The sequence below is a fragment of the Oncorhynchus gorbuscha genome, linkage group LG06 (assembly GCF_021184085.1).
Source record: "Oncorhynchus gorbuscha isolate QuinsamMale2020 ecotype Even-year linkage group LG06, OgorEven_v1.0, whole genome shotgun sequence".
Lineage (NCBI taxonomy): Eukaryota > Metazoa > Chordata > Actinopteri > Salmoniformes > Salmonidae > Oncorhynchus > Oncorhynchus gorbuscha.
The window spans coordinates 12,657,033-12,679,789 of record NC_060178.1 but is presented as its reverse complement, the minus strand read 5'-3'; the positions used below and the strand labels follow the sequence as shown (position 1 = coordinate 12,679,789).

The following is a 22,757-nucleotide window of genomic DNA, read 5'->3' as shown; positions in this document are numbered from 1 at the left end:
GTCACGCCCCTGCCGAACCCCTCACATAGGAGCCACCGCCACAAGCACTAACATGCTAAACGGCTTATTTTAACACCATTCTCCCACTCTCTCCCCCATGTGTAACCAATGGCAGTAACATTAGTAAAATTAGCATCATGCTAAGGGTCGGTGGGGCTGGTGCTAAGCCGGAGCCAGCTAGGCTGGGCTGCAGAGCAGTCAGACTGTGCGTGGTGGAGGCCGCTTTGGGGACTAGGGGAGGGGATATCTGTCAGAGATGGACTGTAAGACAGCGCTGTTCCCCATATCAAGGTGTAGGGGTTGAGTTTACCCCAACATTTGTGCCCCTGTATGTTACCTCACTGACACACTGAATGTATATCAAGGAGAAGAGGTGGGCATCTCTGCCTTCCCTCCCTCTCTGTCACAAGAGAAGAAAAGGCCATTCTATGTACATTTACATTTCTGTACATATACATTTTTATTAATTTACTGAAGGATATTTTCAGTAGCCTATACATTTGTAAAGTTATATTTTATAGAGATTTGATGAAATGGGGATGGGGAAATGTGTACCATGTTTGAACAAATCAACGAGGAAGTGGTACAAATCATTACCAAACGTCCCTGCTCCCTCAGTCATTACCAAACGTCCCTGCTCCCTCAGTCATTACCAAACGTCCCTGCTCCCTCAGTCATTACGAAACGTCCCTGCTCCCTCAGTCATTACCAAACGTCCCTGCTCCCTCAGTCATTACCAAACGTCCCTGCTCCCTCAGTCATTACCAAACATACCTGCTCCCTCAGTCATTACCAAACGTCCCTGCTCCCTCAGTCATTACCAAACGTCCCTGCTCCCTCAGTCATTACCAAACATCCCTGCTCCCTCAGTCATTACCAAACGTCCCTGCTCCCTCAGTCATTACCAAACGTCCCTGCTCCCTCAGTCATTACCAAACGTCCCTGCTCCCTCAGTCATTACCAAACGTCCCTGCTCCCTCAGTCATTACCAAACATACCTGCTCCCTCAGTCATTACCAAACGTCCCTGCTCTCTCAGTCATTACCAAACGTCCCTGCTCCCTCAGTCATTACCAAACGTCCCTGCTCCCTCAGTCATTACCAAACGTCCCTGCTCCCTCAGTCATTACCAAACATACCTGCTCCCTCAGTCATTACCAAACATACCTGCTCCCTCAATGATTACCAAACGTCCCTGCTCCCTCAATCATTACCAAACATACCTGCTCCCTCAATCATTACCAAACATACCTGCTCCCTCAATCATTACCAAACATACCTGCTCCCTCAATCATTACCAAACGTACCTGCTCCCTCAATCATTACCAAACGTCCCTGCTCCCTCAATGATTACCAAATGTCCCTGCTCCCTCAATCATTACCAAACATACCTGCTCCCTCAATCATTACCAAACATACCTGCTCCCTCAATCATTACCAAATATACCTGCTCCCTCAATCTTTACCAAATATACCTGCTCCCTCAATCTTTACCAAACATACCTGCTCCCTCAATCATTACCAAACATACCTGCTCCCTCAATCATTACCAAACATATACCTGCTCCCTCAATCATTACCAAACATATACCTGCTCCCTCAATCTTTAGCATTACACGAATGAATCTAATGAAAGTGCCTTTTTTTGCTGAGGAATCATTTTCTTCTCACAAAATTGCCCATCAACCTCACTTTTTCCACCCTGGTTGTCTTATGGCGTGCTATGGCTACCACAGAATCAGATTAATTGAGCCTATGATCGTCAAAAGACGAGAGACATCACATTACAAAGTCTAATATATTATCTAACACACAATCTTGACCAGATTGCTATGAGCTCATCAATAATAGCTTCAAACTCCTAATTGCATTACTGATCAGCCTTTGTGTTCCCAGCTCCTACTTACAGTTGGCAATACTTACTTCATCAGCTTTTGCTGGTTACGGAGTTTTATTTTGTAGTTCTTCACCATAATAGCCAGAGTTTACACTACTACTTATTTTAGATTCTCTTTTAGGTCATTTGAATCTGCTCATCTTATACCACACCATGCCATATTAAACAGTCTCTTATTCACACCATTTAGTTGGTGCTACATCAACATTAGCACAGCCTCTTTAAGACCACAACAAAGACGTTTCTATTTGGCTGTGGTTGACCGCTACAACGGTCCACTTTCAAGGTCATAGTGAGCGAGTACTCCAGTCTGAGTACCTTTAATTGGCCTATTTTATCTTATTCACTGCAGATGAAAGGACAGGAAAGGGATAAGCAAAATGGCTGCCGAAAGCCTACCATCAAGGCAGGTGTAAATTCCACCATATTTCTTTCACCCATCCCAATTTGTTTTAAATCAGCAAGGATGTGAAAATAGCACAAAGGAAGGGAAATAATGGACAGCTCATTGTTAAGTGAATCTGTAAAACGAAAAATCACAACTCCTACACTCCTGTTATATTCTAATGTAGAGATCTGCACTCGAGAATAAAGTAACGTTGCTTCTAAAAAATCTCTTCTGGCTGTGTTTTTCCATTTGGCAGGGGGTTTGATGAGTATGTATGCATGCATTTTCCCTGTGATTTTTCTCCGACCACCGAGCACAATGACGCATGTGATGCACTTTCTCCTCACAGCATGGGAATACATTCTGATGAGGCCTACACACACTGCAGTGGGAATTATGCACGCATGGGTTTCAGAGCTTGGGCACAAACAAATACACTCATACAGTACACACACTGTCATACAAACAGTTATTTACTCAAAACACAAATGTGTTTATGGGTTTGGAAAAGCAAAGGAGAGTGTGTGGGTTTGTGGTCACAGGTTAATCAATATTGTTTGGTGGTTGTTTCTGATGATGTAATTCATCTAATTTCCTCATGAAACCAGGAAAACAAAAAAATACAATGATAGTTTTTATTTTCAGGAAATACATTTTTTCTTTTGGATATACACTACCGTTCAAAAGAAGAAGGTCTTTGTTTCTGGCCATTTTGAGCCTGTAATCGAACCCACAAATGCTTATGCTCCAGATACTCAGCAAGTCCAAATAAGATCAGTTTTATTGCTTCTTTAATCAGCACAACTGTTTTTCAGCTGTGCTAACATAATTGCAAAAGGGTTTTCTAATGATCAGTTAGCCTTTTAAAATGCTAAACTTGGATTAGCTAACACAACGTGCCATTGGAACGCAGGAGTGATGGTTGCTGATAATGGGCCTCTGTACGCCTATATAGATATTTCATTAAAAATCAGCTTTTTCCATCTACAATAGTCATTTACAACATTAACAATGTCTACTCAGTATTTCTGATCAATTTGATGTCATTTTAAATGGACAAAAAATTTGCTTTTTTTCTTTCAAAAACAAGGACATTTCTAAGGGACCCCAAACTTTTGAAAGGTAGTATATATGTCAACAGTCCTTCCTCCAAAGGACCATTCTAAGGATTAAAGTTTGTGAAAATCATTAAAATAATGGTATTCATGGTATTTTTTTGCCCTGGTTTAGTGGTCAGATACAATGGGCCTTTAAAATGTTCCTTCCTAGGGCCCCGAAATGTTATTTTTCTGGCCATGCACTGCGGAAGTCATAGTAAAACTCCTTGTATGTTTTTTATTTTTTATTTTATCTCACTCGAGTTGTGTGTTATGCAGGGGGTCCCTGATGAATTTGCTATCACAAAAGGGGTCCCAGGCCCCAAACAGTTTCAGAACTCCCCCCCCCCCCCCCCTCTAGTGGTCAGATAAAGTAACTGTTGTTTGTCCCCCCCTAGTGGAGGCGAGAGCAGCAGGACTTTGATTTGCAGCAGGAGCAGAAAGCTCAGGTGGTGGAGCGACTGGGTGCCGAGGGCCAGAGCGACGAGGGGCACAGAGAGCTGAAGGAAAGGGAGAGGATCCAATCAGATGAGTGGCTCACGGTGATGGCCACGCCCATGAGGGGGGACTGACATGGAGCCCCTCGACTACGACCTGAACCTCAGTCGTGAGGTACGTTCATGAATGGCTAATCAATTTTCTCCTATCAACCCTCTTATTGATGAATATTATGCCTGTACACATAAGTGGTTAAAAAGGGGAAGTTTAGTATTTTACCTCACCTTAAAAGTAGTCTATGGGCCTGGAGAAACTGTAATCCATCCTTCTTTAAACAGCCACTACAAACTGTATAATACCGAACATCCCCTTTACGACTATGCAGTTGTGGATGGTTTTGATTTAGAGGCTAGCCTGAGGCTCATACTACTTACCATTCACCACATACACAATTAAGATACAAAATGCAAAGTGAACTAATGCTTTCAACTACAGTCACATAACCTTGTTTTTGTAGAACCTTATAGCTATGCTGAACCGCAAAGTTTGAATTTATCTGACCCCAACAGTATGACCATTTACAGTGCCTACTGAAAGTATTCACACCCCTAGACTTTTTCCACATTTTGTTGTGTTACAGCCTGCATTTTAAAAATGATCAAATGTAGATGTTGTCACTGGCCTACATTCAATACCACATAATGTCAAAGTGGAATTGTGTGGAAAAAGTGGAAATCTTTACAAATTGATTAAAAATTAAAAGCTGAAATGTCTTGAGTTAATAAGTTGCATGGACTCACGCTGTGTGCAATAATAGTCTTTCACATGATTGTTGAATGATTACCTCACACATGCTATTATATGTCAAATCCCTTAGTCGAGCAATGATTTTCAAACACAGATTCAACCACAAAGACAAGGGAGGTTTTCCAATGCCTCGCAAAGGAAGGCAACTATTGGTAGAAGAAGAAAACAACTGACATTGAATATCCCTTTGAGGATGGTGAAGTTATTAATTACACTTTGGATGGTGTGTCAATACACCCAGTCACTACAAAGATAAAGGCGTCCTTCCTAACTCGGTTGCTGGAGAGGAAGGAAACTGCTCAGGGACTTCACCATGAGGCCAATGGTGACTTTAAAACAGTTACATAGTTTAATGGCTGTTATAGGAGAGAGCTGAGGATGGATCAATAACATTGTAGTTACTCAACAATACTAACCTAAATGACAGAATAAAAAGAAAGAAGAAATATGTGGCAAAGAAATTAGCTTTATGTCCTGAATAGAAAGCATTATGTTTGAGGCAAATACAATACAACACATCACTGTGTACCATGCTTCATATTTCCAAGCATGATGGTGGCTGCATCATATTATGGGTATGTTTGTCATCGGCAAGGACTAAGGAGTTTTTTAGGATAAAAATAAATGGAATAGAGCTAAGCACAGGCAATATCCTAAAGGAAATCCTGGTTCAGTCTGCTTTCCAACAGGTACAGAGAGACTTACCCAGAAATACTCACAGCTGTAATCGCAGCGGAAGGTGATTCTAACATATGTTGACTCATGGGTGTGAATACTTATGTAAATGAGATATTTCTGTATTTAATTTTCTATACATTTGCCAGCATTTCAAAAAATATGTTTTCACTTTGTCATAATGGGTTATTATGTGTACATGGGTGAGGGAAAAGTACATGTAATCCATTTTGAATTCAGGCTGTAATAACAAAATGTGGAATAAGTCAAGGGGTATGAATACTTTCTGAAGGCACTGTAAACTGATGATTTCTGAATGTTGTTCTAAGCCTTAAATTGCAATTCCGCCAATTTTTAACCTCCTATTCATTATCTACAGCACCAAACCAGTGTCTACTGAAAGAAGTACGTTTCTATGATCTGTGGTTAAAAAGAGAAGAAGAAAAGCCCTAAAAAATGCTTCTCTGTGACATCACAGGGCAGGGTATTGTCTTGCTCCCCACTTCACCACCAATCTGTGTTTTTGAAAATCACCTTTCTTAAAATGTTTAAACTTTTGATGATGTCATCGGGTAGAATTCTTTTACTCAAATGTTTTCTTCTAAAAACTTAGAATTGCGCCGTTTTCACTTATGTAGACACTGGTATTGTGCTGGAGATTATGAAAATGAGTTTGAAAAGTGTTGGAATTGCACTTTAATATGGATGTGTTGGTTGACTGGATGTCTATGACTGGATGTCTATGATTGGTGTATGTAGCTGTCCAAGCCCCAGAAGGTGCCTATCTCAGAGCGCTATGTGGAGTCAGACCCCGGGGAGCCTCTGAGCCAGGAGCAGATGGAGGAGCGTCAACGCAGAGCAGAACGCATAAGAAACATCCTGGACAAATCCAAGTACTCTTGACATAGTTTCATAAAAATCTATTTATTTTAGAACTTTTTATTACAAAAAGAAATTCAGTCGTTCAAAAACAAAACTAAGGCAAATTTAGAGTGATCTGGCAGATTCTTGATAAGAAATAGTAGTTTGTTTGTGAGAAATCTGGGTACTTCTTATTGGGAGAAGAAAACATATCACAAACATTGTAATGTCCCTAATCCTGGGTCTCTGGGTCCACAGGATCCACTGTTGGGTTGTGGCTGATTCAATCCCAGTTGTGACTTAAAATGGAGTCTTAGCTTAAAACTTAAGCTAACTACAAAAACTTTAGAACATAACACAAAAAAGTGATCGCAAACATTGTGTACGTCCCAGAGCCTATTCCCTACATAGTGCACTACTTTTGACCAGTACCTATTCCCTACATAGTGCACTACTTTTGACCAGTGCCTATTCCCTACATAGTTCATTACTTTTGACCAGAGCCTATTCCCTACATAGTGCATTACTTTTGACCAGTGCCTATTCCCTACATAGTGCACTACTTTTGACCAGTGCCTATTCCCTACATAGTGCACTACTTTTGACCAGAGCCTATTCCCTACATAGTGCATTACTTTTGACCAGAGCCTATTCCCTACATCGTGCATTACTTTTGACCAGTGCCTATTCCCTACATCGTGCATTACTTTTGACCAGAGCCTATTCCCTACATAGTGCATTACTTTTGACCAGAGCCTATTCCCTACATAGTGCATTACTTTTGACCAGTGCCTATTCCCTACATAGTGCATTACTTTTGACCAGAGCCTATTCCCTACATAGTGCATTACTTTTGACCAGAGCCTATTCCCTACATAGTGCATTACTTTTGACCAGAGCCTATTCCCTACATAGTGCATTACTTTTGACCAGAGCCTATTCCCTACATCGTGCATTACTTTTGACCAGAGCCTATTCCCTACATAGTGCATTACTTTTGACCAGAGCCTATTCCCTACATAGTGCATTACTTTTGACCAGAGCCTATTCCCTACATAGTGCATTACTTTTGACCAGAGCCTATTCCCTACGCAGTGCATTACTTTTGACCAGAGCCTATTCCCTACGCAGTGCATTACTTTTGACCAGAGCCTATTCCCTACGCAGTGCATTACTTTTGACCAGAGCCTATTCCCTACGCAGTGCATTACTTTTGACCAGAGCCTATTCCCTACGCAGTGCATTACTTTTGACCAGAGCCTATTCCCTACGCAGTGCATTACTTTTGACCAGAGCCTATTCCCTACGCAGTGCATTACTTTTGACCAGAGCCTATTCCCTACGCAGTGCATTACTTTTGACCAGAGCCTATTCCCTACACAGTGCATTACTTTTGACCAGAGCCTATTCCCTACGCAGTGCATTACTTTTGACCAGAGCCTATTCCCTACGCAGTGCATTACTTTTGACCAGAGCCTATTCCCTACGCAGTGCATTACTTCTGACCAGAGCCTATTCCCTACGCAGTGCATTACTTTTGACCAGAACCTATTCCCTACGCAGTGCATTACTTTTGACCAGGAACGAATTGGTAGGGGAAAAGGTTCCATTTGGGACGCAGACTGTACTTCCTTTGGATTTCGGCCTCTCTTTTTCCTCATGTTTGTACTCCCACCTGTGTGTCAGTGTTCAGAACACACATCCGTCGTCTGGTGTGGCTGTCCCACTGGACTTTACTGATCTGGACCTAGCCATGCAGCAGCAGAAGAGGATTATGAATGTGTCTCACGCCTTGGCCTCTGAAGCCTCCATCAAGAGCAAGCAGTTCACAGGTCAGCTCATACACACACACATGGACACGTGTAAAAACACACGTAAAAACATACACACTACATATACACTCAGTGGCCAGGCAGACAGGCATCAAGGCATTCAGTTACTGTTCGATGGAACGTTAGAATGGGCAAAACGAGTGACCTAAGCGACTTTGAGGCAAATAACGTCACAGTACAACATTGGTGTGCAGAATGGCATCTTGGAACGCACAACTCATCGATCCTAGTCACGGATGGGCTATTGCAGCAGGCGACCATACCGGGTTCCACTGCTATCAGCTGAAAGCAAGCAGAAACGGCTCAGGTGGGCGCGCGATCACCAACACTGGACAAATGAGGAGTGGTAAAAACATTGCAGTGGTGTAATGTTGTGGGGAATGATTTTCTGGCACATGTTAGGTCCCTTGATACCAATTGAGCAATGTTTACATACTCTCGAGGCAAAAGGTTGTCCGACCCAGTACTAGATGGGTGTACAGTGGGGCAAAAAAGTATTTAGTCAGCCACCAATTGTGCAGGTTCTCCCACTTAAAAAGATGAGAGAGGCCTGTAATTTTCATCATAGGTACACTTCAACTATGACAGACAAAATTTGAAAAATAATCCAGAAAATCACATTGTAGGATTTTTAATGAATTTATTTGCAAATGATAGTGGAAAATAAGTATTTGGTCAACAACAAAAGTTTATCTCAATACTTTGTTATATACCCTTTGTTGGCAATGACAGAGGTCAAACATTTTCTGTAAGTCTTCACAAGGTTTTCACACACTGTTGGTGGTATTTTGGCCCATTCCTTCATGCAGACCTCCTCTAGAGCAGTGATGATTTGGGGCTGTTGCTGGGCAACACGGACTTTCACCTCCCTCCAAAGATTTTCTATGGGGTTAAGATCTGGAGACTGGCTAGGACACTCCAGGACCTTGATATGCTTCTTAAGAAGCCACTCCTTCATTGCCCGGGGCGGTGTGTTTGGGATCATTGTCATGCTGAAAGACCCAGCCACGTTTCATCTTTAATGCTCTTGCTGATGGAAGGAGGTTTTCACTCAAAATCTCACGATACATGGCCCCATTCATTCTTTCCTTTACACGGATCAGTCGTCCTGGTCCGTTTGCAGAAAAACATCCCCAAATCATGATGTTTCCACCCCCATGCTTCACAGTAGGTATGGTGTTCTTTGGATGCAACTCAGCATTCTTTGTCCTCCAAACACAACGAGTTGAGTTTTTACCAAAAAGTTATATTTTGGTTCATCTGACCATATGACATTCTCCCAATCTTCTTCTGGATCATCCAAATGCTTTCTAGCAAACTTCAGACTGGCCTGGACATGTACTGGCTTAAGCAGGGGGACACGTCTGGCACTGCAGGATTTGAGTCCCTGGTGGCGTAGTGTGTTACTGATGGTAGGCTTTGTTACTTTGGTCCCAGCTCTCTGCAGGTCATTCACTAGGTCCCCCCCCGTGTGGTTCTGGGATTTTTGCTCACCGTTCTTGTGATCATTTTGACCCCACGGGGTGAGATCTTGCGTGGAGCCCCAGATCGAGGGAGATTATCAGTGGTCTTGTATGTCTTCCATTTCCTAATAATTGCTCCCACAGTTGATTTCTTCAAACCAAGCTGCTTACCTATTGCAGATTCAGTCTTCCCAGCCTGGTGCAGGTCTACAATTTTGTTTCTGGTGTCCTTTGACAGCTCTTTGGTCTTGGCCATAGTCGAGTGTGACTGTTTGAGGTTGTGGACAGGTTTCTTTTATACTGATAACAAGTTCAAACAGGTGCCATTAATACAGGTAATGAGTGGAGGACAGAGGAGCCTCTTAAAGAAGAAGTTACAGGTCTGTGAGAGCCAGAAATCTTGCTTGTTTGTATGTGACCAAATACTTATTTTCCACCATAATTTGCAAATAAATTCATAAAAAATCCAACAATGTGATGTTCTGGATTTGTTTTCTCATTTTGTCTGTCATTGAAGTGTACCTATGATAAACATTACAGGCCTCATCTTTTTAAATGGGAGAACTTGCACACTTGGTGGCTGACTAACTACTTTTTTGCCCCACTGTACCTAATACACTCAGTGTATATACTACACAGTGTACACACACAGTCTATACACACAGACTACTCTATGCATGCTGTACACACACAAACACACCTTTTTCCCACTGAACTGCCTACAGTATATTTGATCCCTCCTTCATAAAACACTCTAATATAGCTATAGATCACATATGTCAGAGTCAAGGCCCGCGGGCCACATCCGGCCCGCGAGAAGGTTTTTTACGGCCCCTGGGATGATCTTGATTTATTATTAGAACCGGCCCGCAACCGCAGCAAGCCGGCAGCCCGCAGATCTTTTACACGCACCAATACTACATTTCCCACAATGCAACGGTGATGCACCGAGCAGTAGGCTGCTTCATTTCAATATTTATTGGCACAGCAGTTGTCAGCATCACAGTAAAATTAACTTTCAGATACCCATCAAAAATGGCAAAACGGAAGGTGGACACTGAGAACCGGGGGTTTCAAACAAGGTGGGAGTCGGAGTATTTGTTCACGGAGGTAGCTGGAAAACCTGTGTGTCTTCTGTGTGGAGAAAGTGTGGCGGTACTGAAAGAGTATAATCTGAGACGACATTATGAAACGAAACACGCGGACAAAAACAAGAATATGGACATGGAACAAAGGCTACAAAAGGCAGAGGAATTAAAACGAGGCCTCAAATCTCGACAGGCTCTGTTCAAAAAAGCCAAATCACAAGGCCAGGCTGCTGTAAAGGCCAGTTTTATTTTGGCAGAAGAGATCGCTAAATCAGCCAGCCCGGCCATTTACGGAGGGGGATTTAATCAAAAACTGCATGATTAAAGTTTGTGACGAAGTTTGCCCAGAAAAAAGGCAACTCTTTTTAAATGTGAGTCTGAGCAGAAACACCATTGCCGAGAGAGTAGACCAGTTGTCCATCAATCTAAAAGAGCAGCTTGTGAAAAAGGGAAAAGATTTCATTGCATATTCCTTGGCTGTGGATGAGAGCACCGACATTTCTGACATTGCCCAGTTGTCAATTTTCATCCGCGGAGTGGACTCCAGCCAAAAGCGTGACAGAGGAGTTTTTGGCTTTACGTCCTATGCATGGCACAACTACGGGGCATGATTTGTATGAAGAGGTGTCAAGATGTGTAAATGAGATGGAGCTGCCTTGGGAAAAACTCGTGGGTTTGACAACCGACGGAGCACCTGCGATGTGTGGACACAGGAGCGGACTGGTGGAGAAGATACGGGAAAAGATGCAAGAGGAAAACGCGACAGGTGAGCTGACAGCTTATCATTGTATCATACACCAGGAAGCGTTGTGCGGTAAAGCCTTGAAAATGGAACATGTAATGAGCATCATCACGCGCACAGTTAACTTTATCAGAGCCAAAGGTTTGAATCACCGCCAGTTCAAGGCATTTCTGACGGAGTTAGAAACGGAGCATGGTGATTTGCCTTATCACACAGAGGTGCGATGGCTAAGCCAGGGAAAGGTGCTTCAAAGATGTTTCGAGCTTCGTGAGGAGATTTGTCTGTTCTTGGACAGCAAAGGGAAAGACACAACACAACTCCGAGACGAAATGTTTCTGTGTGAAATGGCTTTTCTGTGTGACATTACGAGTCATCTGAATGCAATGAACTTGCAGCTGCAGGGTCGGGATCGTGTCATCTCTGATATGTACAGTACAGTGAAGGCATTTAAAACCAAACTGACTCTGTGGGAGACGCAGATGCGGAAAGAAAATTTGAGCCACTTTCCCAGCTGCCAGACCATGAAAGAGAAGCTCTCTACCAGTGCGTTCCCGAGCGCACAGTTGGCTGATAAAATAGGTATGCTTGCCGCTGACTTTCGACGCCGATTTGCTGACTTTGAAGCACAAAAAGCAGGTTGGAACTGCTCGGTAACCCATTTGCTGTTGACGTGGAAAGCTCACCACCAAACCTCCAAATGGAGTTGATTGACCTCCAATGCAATGATGCACTGAGGGCAAAATATGCGGCAGTGGGTGCTGCGGAGTTCGCCCGTTTCCTCCGACACAATGCCCCAGCTGCGCATCCAGGCTGCTCAAACGTTGTCTATGTTTGGCAGCACATACCTGTGTGAACAACTGTTTTCTTTGATGAACTTGAACAAAACATCACACAGAAGTCGACTTACTGCTGAACACCTCCACTCAATTCTGAGGATTTCCTCAGCTCAGAGCCTTACCCCGAACATTGATGAACTTGTGGAAAAGATGGGACACCACCAAGTATCACCCTCAACCTCAAACAAGTGAACATTACTGTGCAATCACATATTTAGAGTTTTTACTCAGTTCAAGTTTAAAAGTTAAAGTTTAATATTTGTTTTCACTGCATGTTACTTCTCCTTAAACAAAGTGTTGTTTTTGATTAATAGATTTTTGCACTTTATTTTATTGTATTTCAATCCAATTATATTTTAAAAATATTTCAGTTGAGTGGATGATAGAAAATTGCTATTATTGTTTTTTTCTTTGAAGTAAATTTAGCCCACTTTTGCTAAAATAGAAAATATAGGCTACTGATGGTGCCTTGAATACCGGTTTCTTTCATTTAATGTTCATGTTATGGGGATTTTTATATAAAGGAAATTTGTCTTTTGTGTCTGTTGAAAATTAAAGATTACTGACAGAGCCATAAGAAAATATTGCTTTATTTATCTGATCATATTGGAATATATTTGTTAGGTTTTCAGTAGGTTCAATTAGGTTCACTAGACTATATGCGTCATTTAAAAAAGTTTCAATGAACATTCGAACAGTCCGGCCCTCGGCTTGTAGCTAAATTTTTTATTTGGCCCTCCGTCCATTTGACTTTGACACCCCTGCTATAGATGGAGGATCTAGTAGGACATTGTGCTCTCTTCAGAGAAGCCAACCCAAAGTGAGAAGTATGGATTTATCAATGGTGGAAACTTCCTCCAGCCAATGCTTGAATCAAATCTAGGATGGGGAGTATGCCAGTGCACACTCCTGGAAGAAGAGAATCGGAACAGAGAAAGGGAGACAAATGCAGCACACTCCAGGGTGAAGCTACAGATTTTGGATCAGTTTTCCCTCATCATAAACTTAACCACTAGTGTAGAGAATTGGCCCAAAACTGACCCAAGAACAGCGTGTAGGGGCATCTTCACTGTACAACACAGTAATGTGACCCTCTCTCATTGTCCCTGGTTGTGCAGACAGTGAGATTCTGAATAACAGATCTAGTGATGGTACATTGCATATTCTCTTGAGTGTCGTGGCCTTAAGGTGCCTCTGTGATGTTTGTGTTGGCATCCCACTGGGGCACAAGGTTGAATCAGCCTTGTTTTCACGTCATTTCAACCCCCCAAAAATCGATGTGATGACATTGAAACAAACTTAAGAAGATTATTTATTTTTCAACCAACTTTTAACAACTTCTAAACTAGACGTTGAACTGACGTCTGTGCCCAGTGGGATCGTTGTTGTCTTTAGGTGTCATTTCTGCTCTCACAACTTTGAGTGCTTTGGTGGTTTCTTTTCTGAAGCATGGTGGTTTTTGGTGTCCAAATGTTGTTGGGTCAGGTGATGTTGTTGGGTCAAGTGATGATGTTGGGTGATGTTGGGTGTTGTTGGGTGATGGTGATGTTGTTGGGTCAGGTGATGGTGATGTTGTTGGGTGATGGTGATGTTGTTGGGTCAGGTGATGTTGTTGGGTCAGGTGATGTTGTTGGGTCAGGTGATGTTGTTGGGTCAGGTGATGTTGTTGGGTCAGGTGATGTTGTTGGGTCAGGTGATGTTGTTGGGTCATGTGATGTTGTTGGGTCAGGTGATGTTGTTGGGTCAGGTGATGTTGGGTCAGGTGATGTTGTTGGGTCATGTGATGTTGTTGGGTCAGGTGATGTTGTTGGGTGATGGTGATGATGTTGGGTCATGCGATGATGTTGGGTGATGGTGATGATGTTGGGTGATGTGATGTTGTTGGGTGATGTGATGATGTTGGGTGATGGTGATGATGTTGGGTCATGTGATGTTGTTGGGTCATGTGAAGTTGTTGGGTGATGGTGATGATGTTGGGTCATGTGATGGTGATGATGTTGGGTCAGGTGATGGTGATGATGTAGGGTGATGGTGATGTTGTTGAGTGATGTGATGTTGTTGGGTCATGTGATGTTGTTGGGTCATGTGATGATGTTGGGTCATGTGATGTTGTTGGGTCATGTGATGTTGTTGGGTCATGTGATGTTGTTGGGTCATGTGATGTTGTTGGGTGATGGTGATGATGTTGGGTCATGAGATGATGTTGGGTGATGGTGATGATGGTGATGTTGTTGGGTGATGGTGATGTTGTTGGGTCAGGTGATGTTGTTGGGTCAGGTGATGTTGTTGGGTCATGTGATGTTGTTGGGTCATGTGATGTTGTTGGGTGATGGTGATGATGTTGGGTCATGTGATGTTGTTGGGTCATGTGATGTTGTTGGGTCATGTGATGTTTTTGGGTCATGTGATGAGGTTGGGTGATGGTGATGTTGTTGGGTGATGGTGATGATGTTGGGTTAGGTAATGGTGATGTTGTTGGGTCATGTGACATTGTTGGTTTAGGTGATGTTGTTGGGTTAGGTAATGGTGATGTTGTTGGGTCATGTGACGTTGTTGGTTTAGGTGATGTTGTTGGGTTAGGTGATGGTGATGTTGTTGGGTCATGTGATGTTGTTGGGTTAGGTGATGGTAATATTGTTGGGTCATGTGATGGTGATGTTGTTGGGTCATGTGATGTTGTTGGGTTGGGTCATGTGATGTTGTTGGGTTGGGTCATGTGATGTTGTTGGGTTGGGTGATGGTGATGTTGTTGGGTTAGGTGATGGTAATATTGTTGGGTCATGTGCTGGTGATGTTGTTGGGTTAGGTGATGGTAATATTGTTGGGTCATGTGATGGTGATGTTGTTGGGTCGTGATGTTGTTGGGTTAGGTGATGGTGATGTTGTTGGGTTAGGTGATGGTGATGTTGTTGGGTCAGGTGATGTTGTTGGGTTAGGTGATGGTGATGTTGTTGGGTTAGGTGATGGTAATATTGTTGGGTCATGTGATGGTGATGTTGTTGGGTCAGGTGATGTTGTTGGGTTAGGTGATGGTGATGTTGTTGGGTCAGGTGATGTTGTTGGGTTAGGTGATGGTAATATTGTTGGGTCATGTGATGGTGATGTTGTTGGGTCAGGTGATGTTGTTGGGTTAGGTGATGGTGATGTTGTTGGGTCATGTGATGTTGTTGGGTTAGGTGATGGTGATGTTTTTGGGTTAGGTGATGGTAATATTGTTGGGTCATGTGATGTTGTTGGGTTGGGTGATGGTGATGTTGTTGGGTTAGGTGATGGTAATATTGTTGGGTCATGATGGTGATGTTGTTGAGTTAAGTGATGGTAATATTGTTGGGTCATGTGATGTTGTTGGGTTAGGTGATGGTAATATTGTTGGGTCATGTGATGGTGATGTTGTTGAGTTAAGTGATGGTAATATTGTTGGGTCATGTGATGGTGATGTTGTTGGGTTAGGTGATGGTAATATTGTTGGGTCATGTGATGGTGATGTTGTTGGGTTAGGTGATGGTAATATTGTTGGGTCATGTGATGGTGATGTTGTTGGGTTAGGTGATGGTAATATTGTTGGGTCAGGTGATGGTAATATTGTTGGGTCATGTGATGTTGTTGGGTGATGGTGATGTTGTTGGGTCATGGTTAGAATGTAAAAACGTTGTGGCGTATTGTTTCCACACAAACAAGCACTGCTTACTTAGGCTTTTTGGAAAGAGGGTGGAACTTTGGATTGAAGACATTACCGTCAGTATTTTCAATGTCATGAACATGTTTTTCCTCCCCCTTTTAGCCAAAGCTCAGCTGAGCACTGACTGACCATTGACACAGACGCCAAGACACCGACAGGACATCCGCGAATGAAAATAGTTGATGGGCAAAGGATCTAATCATTTTCAGCAATTAATGCCAGAGTGATGTTTTATAATACTTTTTATTGGAGTTATTCGAAACTCAACAAGTGCATTGAAACTGTGCGTGTACCTAATGTTAAGTTTGAATTGGAGTTGTGTTTTGCACTTTAATGTTGTGTGTAATTGTTAACACTAATAGTTTTTTCAACAGAATCATTAGCTGTATTTTTGAAGTGTGGTCTATATTTCTAAAACAAGTTCTAAACAATGTCTTATAGGTCGTTGAGATGGAAATGTAATTATGACATGAATCATATATTTATTTTATTTTGACTTAATGAAAGACAATCTTGCACCAAATTACAACCTTTGTAGCTCAGCACTGCCATGTAACGCTTTTTCCAATCAACTGTATTGTATTATGTGTCATTTAAAAGGGAAATAAACCATAATGATGTTTTCTGGAAATAAAGGTTTAAACAAAACATGTTGCCTCATGTCCAGTTCTCTCTTAATATTTAATCATGAACACACTCGTATACGGTCGATGTGTCATAAATCAACTCACTTCAAACAGTAAATGACGATTCAAACACGAACATGTTTATTTTGGGCTCAATTCCAGCCATAGTGCTGAAAATCGGCTTTATAGCGCGATTGACAATTAAAGGGATCACTCTTAACATTTCCCAAAAAAATGTAATGACAAGACATGGAAAATTACAACATTGTCTCACTAATGCATTTCCACAAAATACACATGCGCAGCAGATTTGGCAACAACAAAAAAGCACATTATCCATACAGGTTGTTGCATGGAATCCTTTTAGCCTGGCATATTTACTTCACACAAAGTGGCCATCAATTCAAAACACACATAACTGACATTGCTGGACTGCACACCAGATCTGAATGCAGTTTGAGTTCTCATCAGAACTGAAAATTAGATCCCGGTCCGACCCAAGTCCGTAAAGCTTGAAGCCCGAGCCCAGGCCTGACATCACAGAAATTAAATGAGTCCAAAACAAAAAAAAAGCCAGATTTCTAGAAAAATAAGTATAATGATTTAAATTGGTTTTGAGAACGAGGCGGGTGGCAGCACAGTGATGAGACGAGGAAATAGCCATTGGAAATAGAAAAGGCGCGGAGAGAAACTCACCTTAGTTATAGGCTAATGCAATTGAAGGCATGTATCAAATTCTTGCTTATACTGTATATCCCTAAATCATATGCAACCGTTATACAAATGTAAAGCAATAGTCCTGTGTGGTCACCTACATTATCATTATCATTTCAGCACCTTTTTGATTGGGACAGAGCCTTTGCACTGCTTTGAGACAAGCATGGTGGACTTGTCTAGATATATCAATCAGTCAGATTTTTGTTTTCACAGAATCAGTTTGGATATTTAGTAACTAGGCTGAGGGAAATGTTAGGTAAATTGACCATCTTTATTCTAGTTTGCTTATATATTAGCTGATCAGAAAATGTGTCTAGCATGTATATAAGTAGATTTTGATCTTCTCGCGTGAGTATTTTCTCGCGTGAGTATTCTGTCCTACTCCTGAACAGAAGCCTCTGACTTGTCACTGAATCTCCATCTGTATATTTGGTTAATTGATCTCTGGCCGGACAAGTGGAAGTGGTAGCTCATTTATTAGTTTGCTCATCTTTCACTGATCAGAAACATGTAGCATGCAATGTAGCCTAAACCAAGTGTATTAGTTATCTATTGACTCACGCAGTAGACGTAGGAAAATAGCCTAGGCTCTATATATCACAATCCCACTGAAACCCAACATCCTGACTCCCCATTTAATTGTAATGGTCGCATTAGCATGGAAATAAGTTAGCAGGGGCTAACAGACGAATCACAAATCTACAGCCATCAACATAGTGTTATCCTGCCCATCTAATGTGCTTCCTTGTCTATCATCAGAATAAACTCAAATTAACTGGGATTGCTGGCTGGACAGTCCTGTCTTTAAAAGCTCTTCTACATATCACTATAATGCTTCTGCACTGTCTCGTATTGCTGCCCATCTGAGAGCTTCAGTAGATATGTGATCAAATTGTATGAGTAGATATGGATTTTTTATTTGAACAATATCCTCATCTCTTATTCATGCACTGATCTGCATAGGCTAATTATCAACTCAATATTGCCAAATAGGATATTATGTCATTCGTTGGAGGTTTTCTAGCAAGCTTAGTATCTTTGGTCATTTGACTGCCGTTGCAGTTATGATGCTACAGCCTACTCGGGGTTCACACTCTGAGATATCCTACTGCTGAAATGTATTGAACGGCCTGTTTCGCTGATCAAAGTTACTAAATATCAGTTTCACAGTGGCCCAGACAAGCCGGCAATGTAGCGCAGGGAGAACCCTGGTATAGTGATTTGATTTTTAAATGCTTTGAAATAGCCACCTTGGTAGATTTGAGAAAATATTCATCCCTACTGTGTGGTACACTTGAATTTATTGATATTCAATTTGTAGTTTAAGTACATTTTATAACTCATGAGCTTCGTCTCAACCATTTATAACATGTCGGTAGTCCCTCTTTCAGTCAGGAATTCCTAACAAAAATTGACAAGGAAACAACACGGGAAATCTGTCTCAATGATTGTTACCTCCTTCAGTAGTGCACTACTGGTTTGCTGCTCAGCATTGAAACATAAAAGCCATCTTAAACCACAAAGTTACCATGTATCAGCTTGGGAGTACTGCAGAGACACAAAAGAACGACTTTATGTACAAATCTGTGGTTTGACTTTAGAAAAAAAGTGACTGTTTTTTTCCCAGTCTTAGGATGACTTCACAAAGGCCATTTTGAAGGTGTGTTTCTTGTCCTCTTTGTCTTTCGTGCTGTCCTCTGGGTTTGGTGAGGGGGGTTTGTCTGGTGAGCCCTGGGGTTCTGAGGGGCTGTCTGGGGCATTGGGACTGGCTGGTTGCTCTGCCTTGCTTTGGCCCTCTACGGGTGGTGGAGGTGGGGCTGGGTCCGGCTGTGGAGCGAACAGAAGTGTCACAAAATGAAGATCTGGAGACTGGGGTGACATTTTGGCTGTATAAATTATGCCTCTAATTTGAGCCAATCGCACGTTGTGGCGCTTCCATGTGTTGTGCTGTCATTAATCTTACATAGCCATGCAAACATACAGGTCTAATGAGAAGCACCATCAGTAACTCAAATCTTAAAATGTATCAATCAATCAGTATTACATCACGGTCTAATCATGTCATGTAACAGGCCAGGGTTGTGTTCATTGCAACAGAAAACATGTTTTTATTAGACCAATTCAGATAGGAACTAAACAAGAAAAATCTCCAAAGCCTGGAAGGTACTAATGAACACAACCCAGTTAAATAGAATGAAAGCGTACCCAAACTTGCTTCAGCCATTCAACCCCATAGATAATAGAACAGCAGATTGATTGGCTGATGTCATAGAAGCTCCATTCATCAGAATGGAACAATTTGTCAGCCATCTTTGCTAGGATCGATGTTCAACTTAGCCCACCCAATCTACTTACCTCATCCCCACATTGTTTTTATTTACTTTTCTGCTCTTTTGCACATAATCATCGGCTAAATTGTAATTACTTCGCTACTATGGCCTATTTATTGCCTTACCTCCTCAAGCCATTTGCACACACTGTATATAGACTTTTCTATTGTGTTATTGACTGTATGTTTGTTTATTCCATGTGTAACTCTGTTGTTTGTCGCACTGCTTTGCTTTATCTTGGCCAGGTCACAGTTGTAAATAAGAACTTGCTCTCAACTAGCTCACCTGGTTAAATAAAGGTGATTTTTTTATATTTTTAAATGTGTCCATCCGTGATCTCTCACCTCGCTAAAGCCCAGTCCGACGTGTCTCCTGTTCCTGCCTGACAGCTTCCCGTCCAGCCCCTGCTGGTACTGCAACTCCAGCTCAGAGTTCATCCTCCGGTCCTCCGCCCCTGCAGAGGACAAACTAGTGAAACACCAATCATACCAAATACAGTGCTATCTGGTCCCAGATAGTACTGCATTGATATGGGAAAAGGTTAGATTAGATGAGATAGATACATCTGTGAGTAAAGCATTTGAAAGGGGTGTAGAATAGGGTTGCCAAGATACCAGTACCTTGACAAGCCTTTTTCTATCATTCAAGAGTGTTACTCACCGCTGCGGACATGGGATGTTGATTTGTGATCTCCAATGACTAGACGTCCAGTGTGTTCTTTCTGCAGGACCAAATACAGTAGACATAATTCTGTAATACCAGCTCTGGTCCTCCTTTGACGATGCTTATCGGATTATAAATTGTAGCCTAAGATAAAATGTTGGCTCAATCTAATACTGGAATAGAGGTAACCGTCAAGTTGAATTAACAGTTAACTGCGTTACAGTAATAATAGTCCAATACCAGACTGGCACACTTGATTCAACTAATCAGGGGCTTGGTGATTTGTTGACTTAGCTACATTTGAAATCAGGTGTTCCAGTAAGGGCCACAAATATGTAAACGTCTAGTGGTCTCTGATGAGAGGGTTGGGAAAAATAGTCTACATAGAATATGACCAAACAAACCTTCCCTGCGCCCATCAACCTCAAAAACTTCTGCTTCCTCTCGTTGTCCCCCAGATCTGCAGCTGCCCATGGAGTAGGTCCATCCTGCAACAACACATAATTGCCTACAGTACACAAGGAATGGGATCCCAACAGAACGTAGCCTAGGCCTTTTATTGCACCTTCGGCTCGAAGATCACACACTTCCCCCCTCAATTGGATTAGCTAAAGTCACACATCTTAATATAACGCTAACTAGCCACGTCATATGCCTAGTAGTAACAGCCTCGAGTTCATTTATATCAAAATAAATGTTTATTAAATTGACTTCCTGACTATCTTTCTGGCAAGCTTCATCATGTGTCAAACTGGCCACCTTAAGGTGAATAAGTTAGCTAAAAAATAACACTTGTGATTTGTTGACCAGCGTTAAATAGTTAACTGTTTTACTCTATGGCTTTGTTGATCTAGGACGCATTATGTTACAGGCTGCATATCTAGTTAGGATGCAAGTTGACTGCATACTTCTTTGCTAAAGCAAACCAGACACGGGCCTTGCTAACCGGTTAGCTGAACTGTCCCGTTCAATGCATGTAACTATAGTTAACATACTTCATTCGGAGAACCAGGTCTTTTCGTCCCGTGTCGATTCCCTTCAGAACTCATTTTCTTCGTAAATGTTTTAGCTAGCTAAATCAAAAATATTGACATAGCAGTAGCTGGCTAGCTATGCCACCATCAACAGTTGCAGTTGTGAACCCAAACGGAAACTAGCGATTCCAACTTCCGGTTGCGTTGTTTTCTTCTTTAAAATGTTATAGCAGACTACACCTATTGGTATATTGCCGCCACCTACTGTACGGGGTCTTGAAACAAAACAAAAATAATATATTCAAATGCAGGAAGGAGGATCATTTAAAAAAGTAATCTTACAACCATCCCACTCCTTCAGTTACATTCAAATTGCATTCCTACAGGTGCCTGTGAGGATGGAACATTCAGCGACAGTCACACTCACAATGCCTATTTTCTTAGATTTCCTCTCTGTTTGTGATGTGCAGTTGATAACCAAACCAATAAACGCTACAACGTCCACTTTCTTAACATACATGTCAGGATCCCCCTGTTGACAAGGAACATCATCTTGTGTCTCTACTCCTACTACCATTATTTCTTCAACTTCACTCTTTTCTTTCACTGCTCAACAACTTCGGATAGGTGACATTCTGGACAGCCCTTGTTCTTACCACCTCCATCACAGGACACTTCAGAAATTCAGGTGTATGTTCACCACCACAATAGCAGCATTTAGGCTCAGCTGGCACATAATACTCCTCCCATCTACATATACTTTACACAGCCACGGCCTTTTCACCCCACTACCATCCAGAAGGCGAGGTCAGTACAGTTGCATCAAAGCTGGGACCGAGAGACTGAAAAACAGAGTTGAAACCGCAGGTCCGGGACAAGGTAGCATGTCTGTTGAAACTGGTAAAAAAAACAATTCCACTTCAATTCCCTCCAAGGATGGGTGTATCTTTGAATTTGCTGTCGAATGGCCTGCTCCTTCTCCATTTTCGGAACACCAGTCCGCTCCCCCAAAGTGACCGCCACTCTCTCTCTGGGCACTCAGGAGAGTCCGCTGGGATGGTCCTAGAGACAGATAAGGTACACAGGTAATTCCTCTCTCTGTCTACATCTGACATAATATTGGCACAGCAGTCAACGATGCTGTGTAGGAGCTCAGCCCGGAAACACCATGTCTTCTCCTCCTTGATGGGTTTCACCACTAACGCCCTGGCAGCCTTGGAGAACTCTTGCTTTAAACTGAGCACTCGCTCTGTTGTAACCTGCTATCTGTCCACTGAATAATTGCGGTCCAAGGCAGGCACTTGGAATTTAGCGACCATCCCCTGCTGGCCGAACATGTTCCTCTTGGGCATATGTATTTTAATGTACAGGGCATGTACACTTGAGTTCACCAGTCACACTTCATCACCTAGAAAATAAAAGATCTAATTAATTTAACTAGAGATTAATAAATAGGCTACTAGAATTATTATATTACTGATTTTATTAAATCAATTGGTTGTAGTTATTCACATAGGAAGGCAAAAAAGGGGTTAAAATGTGCTCATTAATTTGACCAAATTTTGCAGCATATGTACAGAAACGGTTGATACGTTTTTTAAAAAACCTTTGAGATCCTTCAACAACCTCCAGGACACCTACAGCA

At 42.0% G+C, this 22,757-nt stretch overlaps 1 protein-coding gene and 1 pseudogene across 1 annotated transcript; one reads left to right on the top strand and one right to left on the bottom strand.

Moving 5' to 3' along the window:
- The window catches only part of LOC124037392, a 202,799-nt pseudogene extending 186,349 nt beyond the window's left edge, over positions 1–16,450 (top strand).
- Positions 16,451–16,546: 96 nt separating this feature from the next.
- On the bottom strand, positions 16,547–22,432 carry LOC124037553 (small acidic protein-like). Its single transcript, XM_046352366.1, has 5 exons — positions 21,134–22,432; positions 20,543–20,626; positions 20,136–20,196; positions 19,820–19,929; positions 16,547–18,972 (listed from the first exon to the last, which is right to left on the bottom strand). The coding sequence occupies exons 1-5, from the start codon at positions 21,185–21,187 to the stop codon at positions 18,775–18,777; spliced, it is 507 nt and encodes a 168-aa protein (XP_046208322.1). The 5' UTR covers positions 21,188–22,432; the 3' UTR covers positions 16,547–18,774.
- Between the last annotated feature and the right edge of the window lie 325 nt (positions 22,433–22,757).

Coding starts and splice junctions, on each gene's coding strand:
- LOC124037553 (XM_046352366.1), bottom strand. CDS start 21,187: ATGAGTTCTGAAGGGAATCGACACGGGACGAAAAGACCTGGTTCTCCG. Junction 19,930..20,135: donor AACATCCCATGTCCGCAGCG/GTGAGTAACACT, acceptor TGTCCTCTGCAG/GGGCGGAGGACCGGAGGATG. Junction 18,973..19,819: donor TCGGACTGGGCTTTAGCGAG/GTGAGAGATCAC, acceptor TTCGCTCCACAG/CCGGACCCAGCCCCACCTCC.